The sequence below is a fragment of the Terrapene carolina genome, unplaced genomic scaffold (assembly GCF_002925995.2).
Source record: "Terrapene carolina triunguis isolate 2854851 unplaced genomic scaffold, T_m_triunguis-2.0 Scaffold111, whole genome shotgun sequence".
Taxonomy (NCBI): domain Eukaryota; kingdom Metazoa; phylum Chordata; order Testudines; family Emydidae; genus Terrapene; species Terrapene triunguis.
The window spans coordinates 27928784-27953148 of record NW_020664462.1 but is presented as its reverse complement, the minus strand read 5'-3'; the positions used below and the strand labels follow the sequence as shown (position 1 = coordinate 27953148).

The following is a 24365-nucleotide window of genomic DNA, read 5'->3' as shown; positions in this document are numbered from 1 at the left end:
CCTGAAAAGTAGAAACCTTGGCTTTGAAACACTAGGAAAATTCCCAATATGTACAGTATGTGTACATGGGGCTGGATCTTTTCTATGTTTTAGCAATGGGAGCAATATAAGTACCTATAATATCTCTAACGTATTTATCCTCACAATACCGCTGTGAAGGAGGGAAGTGCTGCTAACCCCATTTTATGATGGACATCTGAGGAACAGAACAAGCAAGGGACTTGCCCCAGGTCACACAGAAGCTGTGTGTCAGAGGAAGAAATTGAACTGAGGTCTCCCAAGTCACAGTCTAGCACTCAACCCATTGCACTGTCTTCCATTCTGAATCTATCCTGACTTCATTTATACTAGCCTTACTGGGAGCTAATGGAACTAAGCCCTATCAATAATGTCAGCTATGCTGGAGACAGAGCTGTGTAGCACAGCTGAGGTACTGCAGTGTGCAGTGCCATTGACTGCCACTGGGGGGAGGCTGAAGCTTCTGCAGTCTCTGGATTCGGGATGTCATATAGGTGGCTGCCCTGAGTCGTCCTGGTTCTGAAGCCCATAGACTCCAAGGCAGCAAAGGGGGAGGCACAAAGCATGGAATACTGGTTCCTGTAGAACCAGTTCTCTCTTGATGTGGAGTATAGGGCTACCTGCAGCCACAGTCCTTCCCTGCTGCTTCTACTTCTCCAGGACCAGCAGTGTACATGTGGGTGGGCAGGTGGGTGTAGCGTAGTCCTGAGTTAGTTGTTGGTGGATGTCTGGTAGGAGGGAGGCAGGTTCTGTGCTTGCAGAGGAGTTTTCTGACGTGTGTGTGTGTGTGAGAGAGAGAGAGAGAGAGAGATGGATGGTGGGGGAAAGGTTTCAGAGCTGAAGGGCTGGTTCTGAGATGTGGAGAGGTTAGGTAGGCAGTGGAAGGGCTTTTGGATAGGTATGAGGGTAGGGTTGCCACCTGGCCACGTTTTCCCAGGATCGTCCCTTTTTCTGAAGTAGCTGTCCTGGGAAATGCTCAATACACACAGCCGGCTGTCTAGTTTTATGGGCTCTCAAAATCATCCCAGTTGTCCTGGTTTTTTGTACTTCAGAGGTGGCAACCATCGTGGGGGGCAGGGTCTGCACTGGTTGGGTTGGAGGAAGCTGGGAAGGCTTGGGGAGGTTCTGAGCTAGGAGTAGGATGTGCTGGGTTACAGAGTTGAGTTCAGGAGGCAATTAAATCCTTTAGTGAATGAGGATGGGGGTGACTTAGTGGTGAGTGTGGGAATGGGGAGACAGCAGGGAGATGATAGCTCTACCCTATCTAGGAGGGGAGGGAGGGAGAGAGAGAGGTTGTGATGAGGAGAGAACTGTGTTCACCCACCCTGCCCTTTATGGTGAAGTGTCTCAGTTTTTCACTCTGAAGAGCAGGGCACTGATGTGGGAGAGGGCATCCCCCTTCTCCCCCCGCTCCACTTCCCCATATCCCCACCAAAGGACTTTCCTATAACACCTCCCCAACGCTACCCCAGTTTTTTATTTTCAAATATGATTAACCTTGAAGGGTTATTTTGGGCGCCAGCTACCACTGGGTTTTTCCTAAGGTGTAACTCCACTGATTTCACTGAAGTTACTCATGACTCTCAGTATTGAAAGTGAGATCAGAATAAGACCCATGGTCCAAAGGTTTTGTCTATTTCTAAATTGCCTGTTTCTCTCTCTGCATATTGCCTCCTTCAACCCCTGACAAATATTGTTTTCACTTGGCCACTATCCACAGCAGTAGGAGAGAAAGGGTTAATATTGACCCCCAAGCAATAATAACAGGAAAAGCACATTTCTTCCTTGCACCTGTGCGCTGTCCAGTGGGCATTCTATTGTTTATGCAGTCACAGTGGATCTTTTTCTCTTTAGAGGTTGAATAGCTCTAGCAGCCAGCTGTTCTGTCTTCTGTGATTTTACCTCCTCTCACAAGTCCAGGTCTTTGTGTTCTAGAAACAATTAGGAATAGAGAAATCATTTGAGTTGACCTGATCTGGCCCCACCTCCTGTTATTGAAGTGTTTAAAAATAAACAACAAAACCATCTTTTCCTTTAAAGAAAGGGATTCCACTCCTTTCTTCCATTAATTTGACTAGTACCTCTTGGCTGGCTTTTTTATCCCTGTGACTATCTGCTGATCATTCTACTCTTCTAGTACAGTGTAGCTTTTAGTAGGTTTGAGGAGCCCTGTTTTGGCCCCCCAAAAAACAACCAACCAAACAAAAAACCACCACTCCACAAATGTTACTGGGAAGTGTTTTATTTCTTTAAAGTGTACAATACCACATATAGAGGGGACAGGGGACAGATTCTATAGGCTCTATGCAGAGACTGGTGTAGATTCTAAACCGGTTTAGAAAGGAGTTATTTTCAAACCCTGAAGTAACAATTACATGGTCTGCGCAGGCACTGTTTAAAGTTTGGTTCTGTGCTGAAAACTGACTTCTGGAACACACCAAGTAAATGTGTCAAGTCCCCCTTTAGTGCCTACTCCATATAAAGTGCCTCATATTGATAACAGTGAATGAAGTTCCTTCTTTAGCACAGAGTAGAGACTCTTTGTAAAGATCAGCCTTGGTGACAGAACCCAGGAGTTCATGCACCAAAGCACTGGCCTCTAGCACTTCAGCTGAAGGAGAAACTTCATTAGCTTCTAGAAATAGTAGGTTCTTATTCTTTATGCAGACATGCCACTACTGGGGACATGTAACACTGAGCATGTTATACAAGCCCCCTATTAAGTGTCCTATTGAGTGTCTTACTCAATGTTTTTGCTCCCTAGGCGTATTTCAAGTCTCATCCACCCACTTCAGTGATGTGGCAGAACAGCACAGCTAAGAGATGGTGCGCTGGAATCTATTCATCTACAGAAGTGTTTACCAAGTTCCAAACCATTGAAGACTTGGTACCCCATAAATATAACAAGCTAGAAGAGTAGAATAGATAGTAGGTTACAAGGGTGAGCTAGCCAAGAGAAACTGTTACAGATCAACTAATTTGATCTGCAGAACCTATTACTAATAACAATGTGCAATCAGCAAAGAACTCCGGCTGAGTCTGTAGGGCTGGCAGATAGGAGGAAAAATCTTTTAACTTTGGATTGATTCCATTTGCTTTGGAAATCATTGTGCAACAACACACATGGCTTCAGATGCAGTTTTCTTGGCTTCTTTGATTTGTATTACACCTATTAGCTGATTACAGATTTCAACAGGCCCACCTAGGCAATAAAGAAATCTCCCCGAAAAGCAACCTTTAAAGACTGTAAACAAGGGAGTCTAATTGGGGGCACAGCAGGACGTCAGCAGTGCCTTTATGGGCTAACATAATAAACTTTTTCTCTTTTCTTGTTGCTATGCATTATTTTTGTGCTTGTTCACCAGCTAATTTTGCTAGAATTTGCAGGGCTCCAGGAGGAGGCTGTGCTGCCCTGCAATCTAACCCCCCACCCAGCATAAAGCACAGCTCCACCTGATCAGAGTAAAAACCATTTTTGGAGAAAATGCCTTTCTCAAGGGTTTGCTTATCTCCAGTGCAAAGCTTCCCAAGCTCACTTATCAAAATCTGAAAGCTGCAATCATCACCAAATTCTTCACTCAAATGGACTGACGCAGCAGCAGCTCTGCATCTGTTCCCTGGCTGAACAAATTTAGGTATATTATCTAGGGAAGGTCAACACATGATTCATCAGCATCTGCATGCGCTTCAGTCTTATGTATTTTATTATGTTGAGGCGAGAGAATGAAACTCTGCATCCAGTAGCCTGCAGATTGAGTTAAGTTGTCTTTCCTTATTAGAGCAGCCTTCTGTTCCCTCTTTCAGTGATGGATTCTGCTGGAGAGAGCTTTCTCGTGGCACAGCAGTGAGTGAAACCAGCACAACATGTTCAGTGTGGAGGACCTCCTGATTTCTCACGGATACAAATTGTCCAAAGATCCCTCTGCTTCATACGAGAACAGAAATGATGGATACCAGCCTGAGATTACAGAGAATAGAACTAGTCGGGGAACGCTGAATGGGTTTGAGACAGACTCTGGAGCCTACATTTACAACAAGAAACCACTGGCAAAAGGCAACTTGAGCAGCAGTGAAGACAGTCATGGGAGCCAAGGGAGGCATGCTGGTCCCAGTTACCACCCAGACCGCCGGGGTTTGTCCACATTTCATACTTCAGAAGGGGGGTAAGTGTCTGTGTCACGCAATGGCTTGGCTTTCTCCTCTCTTCCCTTTCATTCTGGCAGACAACTGAGCATGACTTCAGCCCCACTTACCCTCTACCTGTGATAAGTGAGCCATTGGTTTGCTTCCGTGCCTGGCAATGCACTGAAATATTACATGCAGCACACTAACATTTTTGTAGCGTGTAGTCTTTATCAAAATAGCAGAGAGAAGGGGGAGGGGGCAGTTTAATGAATCAGTAACACCCTTTACAAAAGGCCTTGCTGGTGGGGAGGAGAAGCTCAGGTCACATAGGATATGTCTGCACAGTAACTCAACACCCACGGCTGGCCTGTGCCAGCTGACTCAGGGTCATGGGGCTCAGGCTGCGAGGCTGTTTTATTGCTGTGTAGACTTCTGGGCTAGGGCTGGAGCCTGAGCTGTGGGACCCTGCACAGCAATGAAACAGCCCCGCAAGCCTGGGTCAGCTGGCATGGGCCAACCTCGGGTGTCTAGTTGCTGTGTAGACATATCCTATGTCTACAGTGTAAACCTAAGGTTAGTGGGACTCAAGTTAGCTGACCTGTGTCAGGAACCCTGGGCATTTTAACCCTAGGTTAATAATTTTCTGACCTGTGCTTGAACCAAGGGATCTGTAGTGCACACTGCAATGCACTGACCTGAGTCAAACATATCCCAAAGTGCCTAGGAACTCCCCAGTGTCGACATTCTAGCCCTAGGAACATGGTGCACTATGGGAAAACTCTACTGCCCACCCTGTGCTCTTGATGGGACTCAGGTGCCCATACGGAGCACATGAGTACATAAAGCTTGTAATTAGTTCCTTTGGTGGCTGTCTCAGTAGAATGACTGCAGTTTGAGGAGGCTTTATACTGAACTACCCTCTAATCTGAGAACTGAGCTCTCCAGCTCTAGGCTGAGTCACATTGGCAGGAAAACACCCATGTGCACCAGTTCTGAGGACAATTAGGACACCAGTCTCCAGGGCTGGCAAACTGTTCAAATGAAACTTTGCAATTCTTAATGTTTAAAATGGGATGTTCAATGAAGGGGTTTCAAAGGAAAAACACACAAGATTTTGCTTATGAAAATGAATAGTTGTAAAACAGAACCCAGCTCCTTATTTCTCATGTGTGTGTCGATCTCTGGTGGGTATCCAGCTGAATTCAGCTACTTCTGGGGGAGTTCCCTCACCAAAGAGGGACACAATCTTTATTTTTAGGCAGCTCTCATGGAGTAAATATGAGAAGGTGTCAGTAAGTTCTTGTTAAAACAGCTCAAACTCAGTGGAAGCTCTTGTCACCACTTCATAAAATGTGCTTGCACCACTGCACCTCCCGTCGTGTACAGTGTGTGCACTTTTGAACTGGAATAAAATGGACAGGAAGGACTCTGTCTAGAACGCGTATGGAGTGGTCAAGTTTTTGCAGCCGCTTGTATGCTAAATATGAACAAAGGAAAGAGACTGGGAAGGTATTTAAAGCAAGGCAAAATATACTGTGTGGTTATCAGAAAAAGAGGATCAGTTTCCTCCCCACCTTTCTCTGTCCAAAGGGTTTGGAAAGTGTTAAGATCCTGGGTGAGCAAATGGGGACGTCTTGGGACGTTCTCCTCCAGTGCTGGCCTAACTCACCTGTGCTGCCTTCAGTAGCACAACAGTGCTGCATCCCCGGGCTGCCAGGCTTTTCTCCTCTCTCCTCCACATCTCCTCCCCTTGCAGGTCACCTGTAAGCCGTTGATCTGGGTGCAGAAGTGTTCTTTCTTCCCAGCTAGAATTACTGAAAGGAGCAAATTCAACAGCTGTGCAGCAGCAGTAAGGCAGCCGGGGAGCTCGAAAAGATCTCTGGTCTCGGTGTGGTTCCAAGCTTGTTTGGTCCCTTTTTGGAGGGGGGCGGGGCAGTCTTTAAAGAATGAGGCTGGGGAGCCAGTGGAAGAGGTTCTTTTAAGAGCAGGCTTTCCCTCCGTTGGAGGGGGAGAGACTAGTCAGCAGCAGCAAAGTAATATACTACTAGAGATGGAAAAATGGCAAACAAGGACCGAGCATACGGAAGGTGGAAGGGAGAACTATGGTTGGACTTGGAGCTGGGTAAGTACATTAAGGGCACATCAACATTACAAGAAAATACTAGCTTGCTTGTCTACCATAGCCAAGATGTAGGGGGAATGTCTTTTAATGCTAGTGTGGATGGGGAAAATATGGCATACTGGCTGTGGTAGCTTTTAAAAAGAGTAGAGTTAAAAAACAGGACTGGGTGTCCACTCAGCGTGTCCCTCCCTAACCTCTTAGGTTCTACTCCATTATTTCCCATTTCATATCTGCTTACACTGTAGTTTTAATATTAAATCTTATTTTTAAAAAGCTCCCTTTTGCCCCTTAAAATAGGGACCCAAATATTGGGCCTGAACTGCCGTAGTTGTGGCCCTTACATTAAAATAGGTACCTCTCTTTTTATATGTAGCGAGTCCTACTACACAGCAGCCCTACTAGGAAATCTTACAAGCACCAGCAGTTATTGTCTATGGAACACATTTTGTTTAAACTCCCATGTTTTCTGTCTTGCAATGTATTTCTCTTGCATCCAGAGAGAAATATTAGAGCTTGTGCGGCAATCACTTGTTGCGGGGATGATCTTGCAGACACTCTCTCTTCCAAATGGGGACACTCAAACACCTCTAGAGGGCAGAGTTTATTTTTCTTTCAGCTACTGATCTAATTAACATTGGTAGCTAATTAGGTTGGCTGCTGATGGAAACTCAAACAGTCCCCATCCTGTCATTAAGCAACGGCCTTCTCTTGTGTCTGGTTGTTTCTCCATCTCCCGCTTTGGAAATGATTTTTTGGTGTGCCCTCTATTCTGCACCGCCGTATGAGGCCTTTGCTCCCCCTTACCCATGCTTCGCACCACCCCCTTCAGGGCCTATGCTTTGCACTCCCTCCCTTGAGCCCTAAAACAATGTTAAGGAAAGATGACCCTTTCCTCTCCCAGACTGCAGCAGCTGGCTTCACCGGCTGAAAAACTGAGATGGGGTGGAGCCAGAAGCCTCCGTTAAGCAGTAGGTTTCCTCCTGGGGCTGGGGGCCATGGCCCCACTTTTTACTGGCCGTAAGGATGAGCAATGGGGGGGGGGTCAAGGGGCCAGAGAGTAGTGGGCGGGGTCTTTGGGGGGAAGAGGCAGCACAGACGCAGGGCTTTGGGGGAAGGGGTGGTGCAGGGGTGGGGCCATGGTTCGGGCACCGGTGGCCCTCCACTTTTAGGGAGCTTCCACCGCTCTTTTCCTGGGGAGCTGGTGGTTTGAAGCTCTTCTCCCCATCCTGATTTTCAGCAATGGACAGTAGAACTAAGGTCACATGGTTCCTCCCTAACCAATTGGAGCAGTGGATGTAGAAGCAATAGTGGTGAGGCTTGGAAGCTGCTTCTTTCCTCCTGAGCTGCATCTGGTCAGCATGGATCAGGGTCATAGCCTTGGGTGGGCCTGGGTGGGCTGCGGCTCACCCACTTAGCATCCAGGCCCACCCAAATCGGGGCCAGAGCCCCCCAAATCCACAGGCTGGGAGGGGGTGAGTTGTCCCAAGCGGGGGCGTGCCTAGTGGGGGTGGGTCTGGGCGGGGCTAGTGCTGGGGCCGGAGACTGGGGCAGTAGCACATGGTGCCGGCAGGAAAGGAACCCAGACGGATAGACACCGAGCCGGCGGCGAGAGGGGTGCGCGGAGCTCGAGCCCCATCCGCCCCATGGGCACGCCTCTCAGCCTGTGTGCTCTGGGCGGTCTCATCTTCTGGTGCTCGCTGAGCGGTAAGGGCCAGCTGGAGGGGGTGGGGGAAGGCGGGCTCTCCATCCCTCCTCCTCCCCCTTCCCCTACACCCTCCCCCAGTCATTGCCCGCCCACCCGAAAGTCGGGGCCTACCCAATTTGATTGTCCTAGCTACGCCACTGGCAGGGATTCTAGTTTTCCGTGATTAAAAACTAAATTCTCTGATTTAAAACAACCTAAAAATCCACGTTTTTCCACAATTAAAAGGAAATGCTGAACTTTAGTTTTCCGAGGCAGCTGGGGCTCGGGCAGGCAGCCCCGCATGATACTTTCAGAGATAATGGGATTTTCAGTAAAGTTTAATTAATGATTGATATGTGTTTATTTTTTCACAAAATATACAAACTAAAGATTCGCTGTAAAATATACAAACTAAAGATTCCGTGTTTTTCCTCAGAGAACAGATTTCTAGGATCCCTGCTGATTAGTGATTAGCAGAACTGCCCCCAATCTGGGATATAGTAGATTATGGAGACCTGTACAAAACTACATAATTCCTACAGTTGTGGGGTGAATTTAAAGCCCTGTGGCCTCTTCCATGAAAATATTGTTCATAGGGTGTGTTGAGGACTAATGGACATACAGTGTTTTGAACTCCAGATACTGCGTAGTGATTGTTATTAGTGTAACCAAGTCACACTTGTAAATTCTGATGGGTGATGACCAGAGACCGTGCAGCCTAGTGGATAGTGTTGGCAAAGGCACTGAGTTCAAATACCGCTACAATTGCTCTTTTGTTTAAAAATTTCCAAAATTGTGTTTAAAAGTTTGTCATCAGTGTAATTTCAGATAGAACTAATTCACACCACATCTAGGGAAGTAATCAAAGAAACTCTGATCCAGAATATTTCCAATGTGTGTTTTTTAAAATAGAGAGATAGCAAATGGGCATGACAGGACACGTGTACTAGCTATAGCAGTCATTCTCGAACTTTTGTGCTGGTGACCCCTTTCACATAGCAAGCCTCTGAGTGTGACCCCCCCCTTATAAATTAAAAATACTTTTAAATATATTTAACACCATTATAAATGCGGGAAGCAAAGCAGGGTTTGGGGTGGAGGCTGACAGCTCACGACCCCCCCATGTAAGAACCTCACGACCCCCGGAGGGGTCCCGACACCCAGTGTGAGATCCCCTGAGCTATAGGAACAGCTGTGCTAGAAAAGAGTTTTTACCACATAGGTCATGATCCTGTAAACACCATCCAACATGATACGCTCCTGGATCCCCCCATGCTTATGGGACTAAGCAATAGAGCACCAGGGAGTACGTGTTTGCAGGATTGGGTCCTGAATAAGGTATATTTAGAACTCGCACAGCACCTCTATCCAAAGATCTCAAAGTGCTTTACAAAGCTGGGTATTAGCGCAAATTTACAAATGAGGAAACTGAGCCACAGGAAGGTTAAGTGGTTCGAACAAGGCCACCCTGCAAGCTACTGGCAGAGTGGAGAATAAAATCTAAGTCTCCTGACCCTACTCTCCAGCTCTTAATGGATTGGCTAACAAGTTTTCCTTATTACTGATTTATCCTGTTAAATATAGTGGCCTACATTTTCAAAAATGTCTGGTGGTTTTTGGTGCCTCAGTGATGGGACGCCCAACTGAAGACCTGGTAAGCAGGGCTGATTTGACAGAGGGAAGGTGTACTATATAACTTTTTTGTTTTTGCTTTAGTATCACCAGTTATATTGCAAGTAGTGTAGGGCAGAATTGCACAGTAAGCGGTGATGTTACCAGATATCAAAAATTTTCACAACAGGTGCCTCTTATTCATTCTCTCCATGATAACTGTTCAGTTATATTCTCAGCTGTGGATATGGCCACAGTATCCTGGATACAAAATTATTTCTCCATGTGAACTAGTGCAAGGCTTTTACTTGTCATGGTAGATGTGGTACTGCTTCTGAAATCACCTCAAGTTTCACTCAAAGTAGGGTCATAGGCCTTCTTTTCTATTACATTACTACTATTTTCTTCTAACAAGAGAAATTGGCAGGGGGGTTGGAGGAGAGAAAGATTTTAAAATTTCTATCTTCTACCCAAAATAACAATACGAACAACATTTCAATCCAGTAGTTTAATTTTTTTCCCCCCAGGATTTTTCTCCATACCACGCCCCTACTATCCTCATTCCTGACTCTAATTGCTATGAGTCACATGATATAAACTGAATAATGTTCTCTGTCTTATTAATATACATAAGTTACAAGGTTTAGAAAAGCCCTAACATTACCTTTCTTTAAACATGCTTTCTGCATTCTAGTTGCTATGATGACATAATGTAGATCTTCAGTATGGAGTTTTACATCATGTTTAGAACTTCATTAGTTACTATAACTACAAAATATTGTTTAAACAACTTCTGTAAAAAAAAATGTGGTTACCTTCTCGCTATTAATGAGGCAGGATTTTCTCTCCTCTGAAGCATGCATTATGACTAGGGAAACATTCACATAATTTCGTACATTGAAGGCTGACTCTTCTTTTGTTTTCTGGTGGATTCCCACTAGAAATCTAGGTAACACTTTCCCAATCGTTATTCACAAACACTACTTTCGTATAGCCAGGGCATTTCACTGATCCATCATCAATAACAGTGATCACTAAACCTCAGTGTTGATTTACTGCCTAGAAGACCCTCCAGTGGTTTTGATGTTACATAGTCTTGAATAAATACTGCTTGTGATTTTGTACTTGGTGTGTTTTAATAGTTTAGTATGACTGGTCTCTCCATATATTTTATATCATTTAAAAGATCTTGCACAGAACAATGCCTAGCTTGTCTGTTCCCTAGACCCAGTCACTCACAGTCTCTCCAGTCAATAGCTACACAACAGCATTATAGCATTATGAGAAAACATAAAGATAGCAGAGGTGGCCTTGGTAATCTCCAAAGGCTGACAGCATACAGTCAGCTGCAGACTCCCTCATTCTGAAAGATATAGTGGTTTTCACCCTAACTGTGGTAAAATTTCCAATATAGGAGATGTCCCATTATAGCCCATGGATTAATACAGGCTTTTAATATTGACCAGGATCCAGATAGCAAATTGTATTTTATATGGGGAACTTTTTGTTCAGACGATGGGTTTTAATCCATCAGACTTAAAACAAAAATAGTCTTTATCCCAATTTGTTTTAAACATTTTGCTTGATAGGATAAAGTTTGCATACGTAAAAGAAAATTATTGAAGAGTGTTCTTGAATGTGGATTGCTACATTTTCATTAGGAATTCTGAATTTTATTATCTATTTAAACCTTTTTTGTGAGAAGATTATTAGTTTTTTGGCAGAAACCAAGAGCAGACTGTACATATCAGGGTGGGGGAAGAGGAAGGAATTTCTTGGGTTCCAGCTACATTCTTGTCCTATTTATGTCAATTTTGATTTTTCTCTCTTGTGTTATGCTGGTGGCAGTTACATAGTAAAATAATGGCAGTTAGATTTTTGGACACCTTATTTACAAGAACAGCAGAACCACAGTATAACTAAAAGATAAACTTTTAATGCAGAAAGCCATCCATTTTCCTTTGGAATAGTATGTAAAGTATTTCACACCATGTCTCGAAACATGGGAAGGATCTGATATTGTCTGCTGGATTTAATTTAGAAATCTGAAGTTCTATAACTAAAGTGTTTTGTTTTATCCTTCCTTTTTCATGTTTCAGTGATGTGTTTTGCTAGAAACAAATTTAAAAGGTTACACACAAAAATTAACCTGATAGTTAAAATCTCATTAGAACTATATTCACATAAAATGATTCATACCACAATGGTGATATATTTGAAACATCTAGAGAGACTTACTCCTTAAAACAAACGCAAAAGATCAAATTAACCAGAACCATCTTCTCTTTCAACCCTTGTGCTGTAATGCAAAATCCTGTTTCTTACAGAAATTTACGTTAAGAAACTCCCCCTACTGCGTTCTCTTTTTAAATCTAGAGTCATATTCTATTATGCTTGGCTACCCCTGTACAACCCTGGTGAAGTCAATAGGTTTTGATGTAACTGAGAGCAGAAATTAGGGTTCAAAGCCTTGTTTAGCATAGTCAATTCACTTTTTATAGTATATATTCAATAGGACTCTACATATCTGCACAGCATACAACATTGTGTAAATTGTTTTCTAACAGCTATGCATACCAATCAAAAAAATGCCATGCTAACATGCATGTGTATATAGCTTAGCCACCTTCCTTGCTTGTGAGAAAATTTTTCTGTTAATTACTAAGAGAGGATTTTAATGTCCTGTGGTTGTGAATAAATTTATAGTAACTGAGAGTGGAAACCCTATTGGCATAATTCAGCATTTGACCCTCTAATAAAATTCCCCATAAAGGAAAGACACTGCATTTTTATAGCTTGCCTGTGACACTGCATTTCTTTTGCAGGTTTTATGACAGACATCTGTTAGCATGGTCTTCGGGGCCCAAGACTGATAAAGATCTGGCCTACTGGAGAAGAAGAGGACAAGACTTTAGTGTATTACTGGGTTACACTGACAAAGGAGACTCTGAAATGAGAGGATTGGCACCACCCCATGAGGTGTACAGACATGCTAAAGAAAGTCAGCTGGAGGTAGGAGCAGGAACAGAGAGTGTGACAAGAAGTGGCTTGCAGGAGACCTGGAAAGTGCCTGGTGATTACAAATGGCAAAGTTTAAGAACAGAAAGCTGGAAACAACCTAAAAAATTAGGAAGACAAATGTCTGATGGTGATAGAGAGAAACTGCTTCAAGATCTATACTCATTGAGCCTGAGAGACAATGTACTTAGCTCCCATAACAAAGGGAAATCACAATCATTGCCAAGAGTTCTTTCACCAGAGACCCTGAAGTGTGTGGAAATACCCTCCCTGGTGAATAATCATCATTTCCTAAGTGGAACTAAAGCACCCTCTGGTCCCCAAAACAGACAGCCTTTGGAATTCACAAAACCCAGGGAAACAGGAAGCCACCTTCTTCCTCTGGCCAAGCCCAAGTATGGCAGACCCCTTAAACCCCCTTCCTATGAACTGCACCGACAGATGAGGGCACCTGTAGAAACCAGTGGCTTTCAGGACCACCAGCAAATAGATGAGCCCGTTTCATATTTAGCCAAAGGTAATGAGCTGAAGCAAGACATTTACATTCCAGACTCTGGTTTAGAGCCCCCTGTCTATATACCACCTCCATCTTACAAGTCCCCACCTCAGCCAAGTGTGAATCAGCATTCCCTCAATGAAGTGCCTAACTATGACTTGTGCTTTGACAACGGTCAGCGGCATTCAGTAGAGAGGACCCTCAGCAGCCATCGACCCTCCACTAGCACATTGGAAACTGGGGGTGAACACTGCAAAGATGACCACCTTCCTCATGGAAAACAAAGCCATTCCAGGCACACTGATGACTACCTGAATTCCATTCAGTATATTCCTTTTGATGATCCTCGAATACGGCATATTAAAATAGCACATCCCGAGAGCCTCCAGAACAACACTAAACACACTGAAAATACATGTAGGACCAATCCTACTGCTTTGCAGGAGAGAACTATCGAACTACAATACAATAGTGCCTTTTTGGATCCATCAAACTTACTAAATACTGTAAAGGGTGAGAGAACTCCTGACAGCACCTCACATTGCAACAGGTGGTTGGCAGCATCCAATGGAGATCAGGAAAACTGGGCCCTGCCTGACCAAAGAGACAGTGGTGACACAGATAATCACCCCCCTGAAAATGAAACTAATCAGGAGTACACAAAGGGCAACCTTTCTGTAAGAAACCCACATATGGATAGCACCTGTGAGACTGTTACTAGAGTAAAAAAGTTTGAACCTGGAACTGGGATGCAGAGCAAAAAGAGTTCAAAGAAAAAAATGAATGAAACTATATTTTGTTTGGTGTCCATCCCAGTTAAATCTGAATCAAATCTGCCAGATACTGATAGGAACAATAACTTAACACAGAGCCCTGATAAGAAGAATGAATTTGATAACAGTGGAGCTTTGCAAGAACAAAGTCTTTTAAGTATGTCTTCCACCGACTTGGAGTTACAAGCTCTCACAGGAAGCATGACCAATAAAACCGAGTTACAAAAACAAGAGCTGTGGAAACCAGAGGAGTTCAAACAAATGAATGACCTCAGATTTACTCAGCCTACAAAACACAGGGAACTCAAATACTCTGGCTCTTGGCCAGGTGATCAGTACAAAGACCAGCAAACACAGACCTGTTTCACTGAAGACCCTAAAAGCTCACAATTTTTCCATGGTATAAAACCTAGTAAACCAAATAATAAACTGATGGCTCCAAAATTCTTAGCCTGTACAGCATCTTTGGTTGGGTCAGAAGAGGCAGGTTTATCCCCCGATGACAGAAAATGTAGGCAGAATACATACAATATGAAAGGTCAGATGAACCTCAATCCATCCAGCAATAGTGCATTTTCAAGGACTGCCACCTCCGTAATTCAGGTACATTCACCAAAGGCATACCAGAGCCAGCCTTATGGGTCCTGCACAGCCATGCCCACCCAGGAAAGGGAAACTGGCACAATTCCCAGGGGTGATGTGGTCAAGGGCGAAGCAAGTGCTCCCTGCAAGAGTAAAGAACTATTTGGTCAGTTTCTCTTGAAACCTGTTGGTCGCCGTCCCTGGGATGCAATAAGTGAGTTAGAAAGTTTGAACAAAGAGCTCCAAGAACAGGAAGAAAGCACTAGTAGTGAAGATGGCATGGAGAGTGAGGGAACAAAGCAGGGCTGTGTTCCTACAAAGATAGGGACCTCCAGAACGGATGAATCAACCCAGGAACTCAGGCCTTGTAAGCAGCTAAAAACTGTGGTACCAGAAGTTCCTATATTTAAACAAGGAAGAGTTAAAAGTAAGTCTGAAAGTTGGAGTACAGAGCTTAAGTCTGATGATCCACATATCTGTGTTGGATCACAAAGCTCCTTGAATGCAAAAGAGAGCGGTAGTTTAATCAAGCCAGCAGATGGAAGTGTGATAACAGAAACAAGAAACCAGGAAGCCAAGAACAGAACAAACAAACAGCAAGCAAGTTCAGGCCCAGTCAATAGAGTTTTGTCCAGTAGTCCAAGTAATGCAAATCAGAGTAATCCATTCAGTCATGCGGACTTAAAGGAGACAAAAGAAGATAGAAATTACATAGCTAATATGTTAGATTTTGTAAAACGGAACAAAAGCGCAACTCCCAGGAGTGATAAACTTTTAGAGAGAGGATCTATAGTAAGATTGTCTTTAACTAATAGAAATCAAGGTCATTCTGAGCCAGATTTGAGGTCTGTGGGACTGGATATTCACCCTGAACCAGGTGCTAACAACTCTGATTTTTCTTCTAATGCAAATGCAATGGAGATCCCCCAAAATGAGTCACTGCAGGCAAGAGCTGCAAGGATTCTGGGTATAGAGGTAGCAGTGGAGTCTCTAATTCCTGGGGACAGAACTGGCCTCCACCAATACACCAGCCCTGCAAATAGTGTCCAGGATCCTGAATTACCAGTAGGGGGAACAGTACGTGACAAAGTAGAAACAAAAGACAGCTCTTATGAGGGCAGACGAAAGTGTGGCTGGACAGAAAGTTCTCTCTTTGTTGGCGAGAGAGACTTCCCATTTTGGGCTGGTGAATACCAGAGCACTGACCTAGAAGCCAGATCTAAAACTCTGGTAACGGAGCGAGGTTTTGAACAGCGTGCGGATCTCAACAGGCAAGATGAGGATCCAGACCTGCCTTGCAAGTCTGTTACGCATCAACTTGCTGAAAGAAACGTGATCATTCCAAGCTCGGAAAAGAAAGTTAGAAGCACCTCAAAGGTGATTGAGACCTTACAAGGCAAACTTGCCTCTCCCCCTAGCCGAACAGTCATGGATCGTTTGGTGCGAATGAAAGAGGTTGACTCGGTTTCCCGTATGCGACGTCTGAGTATCAAGAGTGCAGATTCAGGGGAGGAAGTAGATGAGGAGAAACCACCAAGGGTGCAAGAGGAGAGAGGAAGCTATGCGCCACTCAACAGTAATGAACTCTCTCGCAAAATGGTGCACACAGGTGCTGTTTCCAAGCGCATTATCTCTCTCGATGAAAATGGACACGTAACTACGATAGGGAAGAAGAAGGCTGACCGAGATTTTTGTTTAGGTAAGGCCCAGTTTTACCATTATCTGTGATTCAGTTGGGCTCTGTTTTAACAGGGAACGTACATCTACTCCCTCTGTGGTATCCTCAAAAGAAGTAATCTTCCTGTTTACCTCCTGCCACATACTACAGCTGCTAGTATAGTAATTTAATAGGCTATAAACAGATTAGTTGTTAATAAAGAATTGTAGTTTTCTTGCAGTAAGCATTATCCTCTAAGTTATTGCAGCCACTTGGGTTCTGATTACTGAAGTTAATTCATAAAGTTGTAGGATTTTCCCCATTACCTAACGGCTTCAGAAGACTGAATGTGTCAAAAATAAAGTGAAATTTCACAATACCTGCCCTGGTTTTGCGCTCATACATTATGATCCCACCCTTTCCATGAATATCCAGGTTTTTATTCTCAAAGTCAATTCTAGTCCTATTCTATAGTCAATAGATAGGAACACACCACATCAGGACTGAGAAGAAATAAAAAACAGACTTATAAACCTGCTATATTCTAATCTGAAGCCACAGGGAAAGGGTTAAATGTTCAGGGTTGAAATTGTCTAGATAATATTCATGAGACATTATACAAAATGTTTCAGATAACTGATATCCCCAGAGAAAACATGAGGCTGAATCTTTCAGCATATGCTTTGGAGTCCTCTGCTCCTTGGGTCAAGAGTAGTCTTGTCTGCTTCTTAAGTAACTCCAAGTTAACTTATGAATTGATCAACTCTCACATATGGTCTTTTGAACATAGTGAGGTGCTAATTAAATTAATGGGTACCCTTGAGAAGTGTAGCAATAGCTCTATATAAAGTCAGGCATGCCACCTGTTCAGAGACTTTAAATTGGTTGGAAAGAATAAATGCATGGTACTTGGTAGGCAGGTTGATAACCCAATACCTAATGTTTCTTTTGTTTTCCCCACTTCCTCTTTAATAGCTGAAAACTCACCTTGAAATTCACAAACACTTCTTATTTAACCCAGTCAGTATAAATCTATGTAAAATTCTCCAGTGTAGGGAGATGGAGATTAACTTAACCATACTTTAAAGGGATTTTATTTGTTCCCACCCCAGACCCTGGAGTGAATTGCATGAATTCTAAGTAAGCATCAGAATCCCCCCTCCCCCCCCAGCTCCTACCGTTCAGGCCTTAGTCTTTGTTTCATTTCATGCCCGCTCCAGCTCAGATTCTCCTTCCCCATTGAACTATACTGTACACTCCAGACTCGTGGTGTAGGCAAATTCAACTTCCCTGCACTAGCCAGGCCTGCTGTGCCTCATAGTGGTTTCCTGTGTCTTCCTCCCTTGAGATTTTCTGCTGGGCATGAGAGCAGCAGCTGAGCCTCCCTAGGAGCCCTTCTAGTGTACACTGCTGCAGGGATGTATCAATTCAGATATTGTGATTTATTGATTTATTTATATTACTGTAATGCCTCAGAGCCCCAGTGGTTTCCCAGGACCCCATTGTGCTAGGCACTGTCCAATCATAGAACAAAAAAAACAAGCCCCTGTCCCAAAGAGCTTACAATCTAAGTGCCCTGGTTTATGCCAGAGTAAATCAGAGCTGAATTGACCCCTATTGCTGAATTGTACAGTTTGTTCCCATCTAGGTACAGCCTTCCTTGGTGGGGACAATGCCACCTCAACAGAGCACAGAGAGGAATTTTGCTCCTTTGCAGCTATAACAGCATTTCCCACAACTGGATAGAATTTGATCTTCATTTCCTCTTAATCAAGTCTTATACTACAGGGCATAGTGCTCAGGGGTTGGGAAGGAATCGCCTCCACCAGCATCCTCCCATCCTCAAAACACTAACTTGTTCACGCCCAAATATGGAGACAAGTGACACAGAAAAATCTCAAGTCTTGGCCTCTGAGGTGTAGTCTGGAGTATAAAACTAAGTTTTGTAGAGGCTTCATGCTTTGCCTTCTCTACTATCCCACACCACCCAAGTCCCATGATGGCTTACAGTACAACCTCAGAGTTACGAACACCTCGGGAATGGAGGTTGTTCCCAACTCTGAACAAAATGTTCTGGTTGTTCGTTCAAAAGTTTACAACTGAACATTGACTTAATACAGCTTTGAAACATTACTATGCAGAAGAAAAATGCTGCTTTTAACCATCTTAATTTAAATGAAACAATCACAGAAACAGTTTCCTTACCTTGTCAAATCTTTTTTCAAACTTTTTTTTTTTTTTTTTTTTTGGTCTCTGTTGCTGCCTAATTGTGTACTTCCGGTTCCAAATGAGGGGTGTGGCTCACCGCTCAGTTCGTAACTCTGAGGTTCTACTCTGTCTAGTAAGAGGGTAGACTGGAATGGGGAGGTGGTGTAAGGACTCACTAAGTATCCAGCAGAATTTTATAGAAAAGAGCCAAAGTGCCATGCAGCGTGGACTGGAAAAGACTGATGTCTATCATAGTTTCAGACTAGGTCAATCACAGAGGCTAGAGGAGTCACCAAACAGAGATTCTCATCCAAAGCCTTGTTTTGCTATTTTTATACAATAACTTGTCAAACGCACCAGTTATTTTTAAATGAGGGAGTTGGAGTTAAAATGAAACACTGTACAAGAGACAACCCCTTATTATGCAAATTACCGTTATAAGAGACCACCCTAATGTCTTCCCAAACACACGAGTACATTTCTGCTCCACATTATTAAAAGATCACGTCTTAAGCTGCTGATTTTGTTTTTTGAGTGCCTACTTAAGACAGGTTTCACTGTATTTTGAATGAATGGGAATAAACCAATGCCGTTGTCTTCAAAGGACACTGTAAAAGTATTTCACACAATTCAAAAAAAACAATTCCTCCCAACTGTTTATAATAATTATCTTGGAACCTTGAAATGGAAATCTTTTACCTTTCCAAGCTTTTATTCCATTGTCCAGTGTGCACCCATATCCCCGCCTTTTCATCCCTCCCAGCCCCCACCCCCACACAGTGGTTTTAGGGCCAATTGTAATTACTGGGCTGCAAGCATTTGGGTGAGTTCCCAGTCTCATTGATGTCGGTGGGAGTTTTACCAGTGACTGAAGTGGGACGAGGATTTCCTCCTTAGTATGTTGGTCTTGCTAATTAGTTGTCTTGTGCAGTAAGCTAATGAGCTATCTACTGAGGGGCTGTGGGGACTTTTTGGATTTTTGTTGTCAGATGTGAGGAAGAAAAGTCAAAGAGTTAAAAGCCAGGGCTGGGAATCAGGAGACTTGGGCTTACGTCCCTGTTCGGCTGTGGAAATGCCACTGTGGCCATGGGCAAGTCGCTTAACCTCCGTGAAGTGCTGGTGCTAATTAGTCACCCACCTAGCAAAGGAGATCTGGCTTTATTCCCTAATGGTGGTGAGTGCTTTGAGATCCATCTGATGGAAGGGGCTATTGAAGTGCAGTGTATTCCTAAGTAGTAAGCAGGAGGGCAATAGTACAAACTGGCTTAGATTACATGAGCCTGTCTCATGAAATAAAACATTCAACCAGCTCATTTCATCCCTGGTGTAACCCCACCCACAACCGTGAATTTGGTTGAGTGTGCTCAGAGCCTGTTGGGCACATCAGTCTCTGTCATGCATGAATAGGCTCCTAGGAGCGGAGAAAGCAAGACAGTGATAGTCTGCACCCAAATTTGATGAAAATTTGGACATTTACAAACCTACAACTCAAGGACCACAGTCTGTTCAATTCCTGCATAGGTTTACAATGGGGAGGGTGGAAGAAGCTCTGGACAGGGACCAGCCAGGATTCCACTGGGAAGTGAAGTGCCTGTTCCCTGTTAATGCCCTCCATGGTTGTTAGCTGTCTGTGGGCAGAGTAAAACAGTCCCATGCACTGCACTGGCTGGGTGCTGAGGGGGAGCATGCTGCACCATCCCAGGGTAGCAGACCTACTACTCTAGCATCTACTCCCCCAGCCTGCCTGCCAGCTGTATGACAAAGCCAGAATTCTCCCTGGAGGGTCCAGCCACAACCCAGTCCTTTTGCTGCCTCTTCATGCACCAGGCAGAATCTTGCCCTAATTCATTTGGCTTCAGTTCAGATGGCTGAAAATGTGAGTAACTTTTCAGAGAATAAATAGTGTTCAGACTGGGGGAGCTTCCACCATTCTGTGCCCTGATTTTCACAGGCCTGCGCACTTGCAGCTCTCTTGGGAGTTGATGGGAGTAGCAAGTGTTCAGCACCTCTGGCCTTAAGGGAGAGCCATGATTCAAGAACGTGAATTCCTTTCTAGTTTTGTCTTAATCTCCTCCTACAAAGCGTAGTTCCTACCAACCAGAAGGCTAGGTGTATATAAATGGTGAAAAAAATTACATGGGGAAAAGTGCCCATACCTCACGGGTTCTTTCCACACAATTGATCCGTAGGGCTTAGATGCATGCATCAATGTCTTTTAGACTACAGCAGTTCTAACAGTATTCGTCTATTGACTTTGATCCATGTTGTCTGTTAATAAAAATGTTTGGACACTGTCAGAAGAAGGTGAATGACACATTTTCTAAAATATATCAGTTGCTGACAAGGTTTCCTTTATTGATTGCCCTGTAAATACTGCAGGGAGGGAGGAAGAGAGTGGCAAGAGAGGAGACAAAATGATATGACACCAATCTGTCCGCTGCAACGAATGTTTATTCTTATAATCTTTACATGGGGTCAAATCCAGAAGTTCTTACTTGGGAAAACTTTCTATTGATTTAGGCCTTGATTCTGCAAGCACTTGTGCATATGAGTAAATCTGCATAGTCATTCCTGTACACACACGAGTAAAGTTACTCACATGCACCAGTGTTTGTGGGATCAGGCACTGCAGTGGGGGAGTTATACGACCACAGAGTATGGGTGTGGTTTTCAAGGACCTAAGTGATTTAGATGTACACATCCCACTGACTTTCAGTGCAGTCCCACCTCAGGACTGCAAGCTGATATGCATGGGAGGATGCAGATATTTGCTTGCATGTAAAAGGGCTTGTCTACACTACGCAGCTTTTAGCGACAAGGCTGTTGCTAAAAGTCAGCGTGTGTGAACTCTCTATCGGTATTTTGTTGGCAAAATACTTCCAGCTCCGCGAGCGGCATAAGCTGTCAGCAGGCGAGCGCTCCTGCCGACAAAGCCGCGTTCACACTATTGCTTGCGTCGGCAAAACTTTTGTCTTTGGCGGGTACTTAAAAAAGCCCCCCTGCGAAAGACAAAAGTTTTGGCGACAAAGTCGCAGTGTAGACAAGCCCTTACGTGATCAGAACCTGAGTAAGAACTTCAGTTTGAAACCCATTGAAAATATAATAGACCAGCTTTTGTGTATTTTTAGCTAGAAAAATGGATATAATCTGGTGACGATGCTATTTGTTTACTTGTTGCATTCACCAAAGCATAGGGTTGATTTTCTTTAATAATAATCACATCTTTTGTCTAGCCCCTGTCCGCACAAAATAACTCTGAAAACAGTGGCCTGGAGTTTTGCATGCTGGCGGAAGACAGCCGGGCCACAGTGATGTAACACAGCTTCTCTTTGCAGTACCAGCGTTTAAAGCAAATAAATTATTCTGCCGAGTACAGGAGACACTGAGTGCTGAAAAATGAAGACCGAACTGTATCCCCACCTTGTAAAATGGTCATCTGGGTGCGGGTGGAGACACGTTGCCGGGAGGTGTACACTGCCCCTGCTTTGCTCTGCAGTATTAAGTTACGTCTGTGCCGTAGCTCAGAGCAAGCCTCCCAGCTGGGGCAGACAAACTCGCACTAGCAGGCTAAAAATAGCAGTGTGGCCGTTGTGGCACTGGAGGAGGCTTGGGCCCACCCGAGCTCGAGGTCACCCTATCCCCTGGGTCCAAGTTCAGGTGGCCAGCCCAAGCCACCTCTGGTGCAGCAATGTTCATACCGCTATATGTAGTGCGCTAGTGTGAGCCCTGCTAGCGGAGTCTGTCCACCTGGGCTGGCAGGTTCGCTCCCAGCTGCAGTATAGACACACCCTTCGGGGCCAAGCCCTGGCCCCACTCAATTCAAACTCCTTTTCCAGTTGGTGGGTCTGATCCTTATCTCATCTCTACAAGTTCTACACTGGTGTAGCTCCACTGACTTCAGAGGAGTTCCTCCCAAATCACACTAGTGTAAGTGAGATCAGAATCAGGGCTAATGGGACAGGAATCAGGCTCTAGTCAAGAACTTTCATCTCCAGGGCTCTCAGTCCAGCACCAGCACTGAATTCTCCCACGCAGTGTAAAAAAAGAATAATTGCAAGTTCATTATTCAATTTTTAAATGGACTTTTTGTAAAAGAATAGTGTGTTTGCGAGGGTTTTTCTGTACTTCTGAATTAAGAAAACAGTGTCTTGTTTCTCTTGCCAGCTGCATGTACTAAACTTGAGTAGATTTCAGAACCCATCACTCATGGTTTTCCTGTCTTGCATTTTTCAGATCTGTACGATCCCTCCAGGGTTGAAAGGGTGTGAGCTGAACACAGATGAGAATCTAGAGATGTCTGCTCTCCTAAGAATGTTTTGCTGATTTTGCTCTGTGTTTTAACACTTGGAAATTGCCTCCATTTGTGGTGTTTTATGATATTCTGATAAAGCCTTTACCACTGCCAGTAGGAAATTAGTTATTCACACATATCTGCTTTGCGGAGATCACAGAAAACTCTGACTCTTACTTGGATACCATCTGGTTTTGTAGCATTAAGACTTAATGCCTACACTTGGCAAAGAGGTTTTATCTAAACGATGTTTAACAGTCTTCAGCTGGGATGGTAAATTCAGTGAGACTAGGCTTTGGAGCTTATTCTTCTGTGTACATTTAAACACAGGAGATTAGTAAAATGATTTTAAAGGAATGTGAATTTATAAGCTAAACTTCTGAATCTCTAAAGCCCAAACTCTGCATAAGTTGAGGAATCTTTGGCCATAAGACATGAGTCATGAGTGCTGCTGCACTCTGTGTGTGTGTGTGTGTGTGTGTGTGTGTGTGTGGAGGGGGGGTGGGAGGGATGCTTTGGAATGAATGCAAGACAAGGCGAATGAATATTGATTTATTGTGAAATCAGTTTGGACTTCCACAGTTTGAATTCATTTTGATTAAATACTTATTTGCCACATGTAGAGAAAATAAAAGCAAACTCCCCAAAGCTCCTAAAAGATCAAGACTTTTGTAATAGAGTGTACAGAACATGTAATTACAGTAGCTGGCAACTAAATGTTTTGAACCAATGCAAACAATACCACTGGCTGTTTTGCACTCAGCGTTATCTATTTGTGTTTTGCTGTTTAGAAATTCTTTATATGACACAATAATTGCTGGTTTAAAATAGCCCATTTTAACAAAGTTAACTATATTTCTTGTTACAGAATACTGTCTATTTTTCTACGATGTAAACAATTGTTAAGTGGCCAGTATAAAGAAGTATTATTATTATTATTATTATATTTTAAGAAGAATAATTCTTTTGACAGAAGACAGACCAAGGAGGAGTCACTTATGTATCTTAATGCACGTTCCATATGGCCTCATATCCAGTACTGCCACTTTCTTTTGTTGTGAAAAGAACAATCAGTGTATATGTATGTGTGTGGAGTACAGGGTTCATTTCTACAATTTTCCACTCAACTGTTGGATTGTTCTTTTTGGAGCAACTCTTTAGAGAACACAGCTGAGAACCATCCGTGCTGGTATTGCTGCCATAACATTCCACTGACTGTAATTACCAAAAAGTGGGTTTGGAGCCCCGTCTCGGTGTCTGTGAGCAGCTCTGATAAAGTACCTGGGTTTGTTTGTTAAACATTTTTATGCGGTTTGGTTTTGAATTAGGCTAGTGTATGAAAATAAATAAATCTGGGTCAAATTCATCCTTGGAGCCAATGGGCATCACGGGGGGGTGGATAGATTTGGACTGCTTCTTTGTGACATTCAAATATATGGCTTTTTAAACAAAAATTAAAGAGTATATAAAAAGGCCTGTACATTCTGCTGTATTTAATACTGAATTAACCTGCACAATGTTTATGTGTTTTTAAAGCCTTTATGTCCACTTCTGTGGGTTTTTTTAAAGTGTTGTTGTTTGCTGACATTCTTTTGACAATTTATCCATGAATTTCAAGGGCTTCGTTACTAGCTATTCGTGTTTTGTAGAACCACCTTATCTTTTAAACATTTCAAATTCCTGAAATATAAATTTTTGGGTGGTCTGTGAGTTGGCAAAAACAGACCAAAAACACATACTGTGCTTTGGCAGCAAGAATTTCTTATCTGTAACACATGAT

General features: G+C 43.5%; 1 protein-coding gene across 7 annotated transcripts in view; it reads left to right on the top strand.

Annotated features, from left to right (window-relative positions):
- The window catches only part of JCAD (junctional cadherin 5 associated), a 90808-nt gene extending 67742 nt beyond the window's left edge, over nucleotides 1–23066 (top strand). For 5 of the 7 annotated variants that reach the window (XM_024214423.3, XM_024214424.3, XM_024214426.3 and 2 more), the window contains 3 exons: nucleotides 3823–4181; nucleotides 12386–16128; nucleotides 22528–23066. In XM_024214423.3, the coding sequence (XP_024070191.2) occupies nucleotides 3883–4181; nucleotides 12386–16128; nucleotides 22528–22562 (4077 nt within the window). In that variant the 5' untranslated portion in view covers nucleotides 3823–3882 and the 3' untranslated portion in view covers nucleotides 22563–23066. Of the gene's footprint in view, nucleotides 1–2782; nucleotides 2845–3822; nucleotides 4182–12385; nucleotides 16129–22527 lie in introns of all 7 variants that reach the window. The other 2 variants (XM_024214427.3, XM_024214428.3) reach the window with 2 other exon arrangements.
- Nucleotides 23067–24365: the final 1299 nt, after the last annotated feature.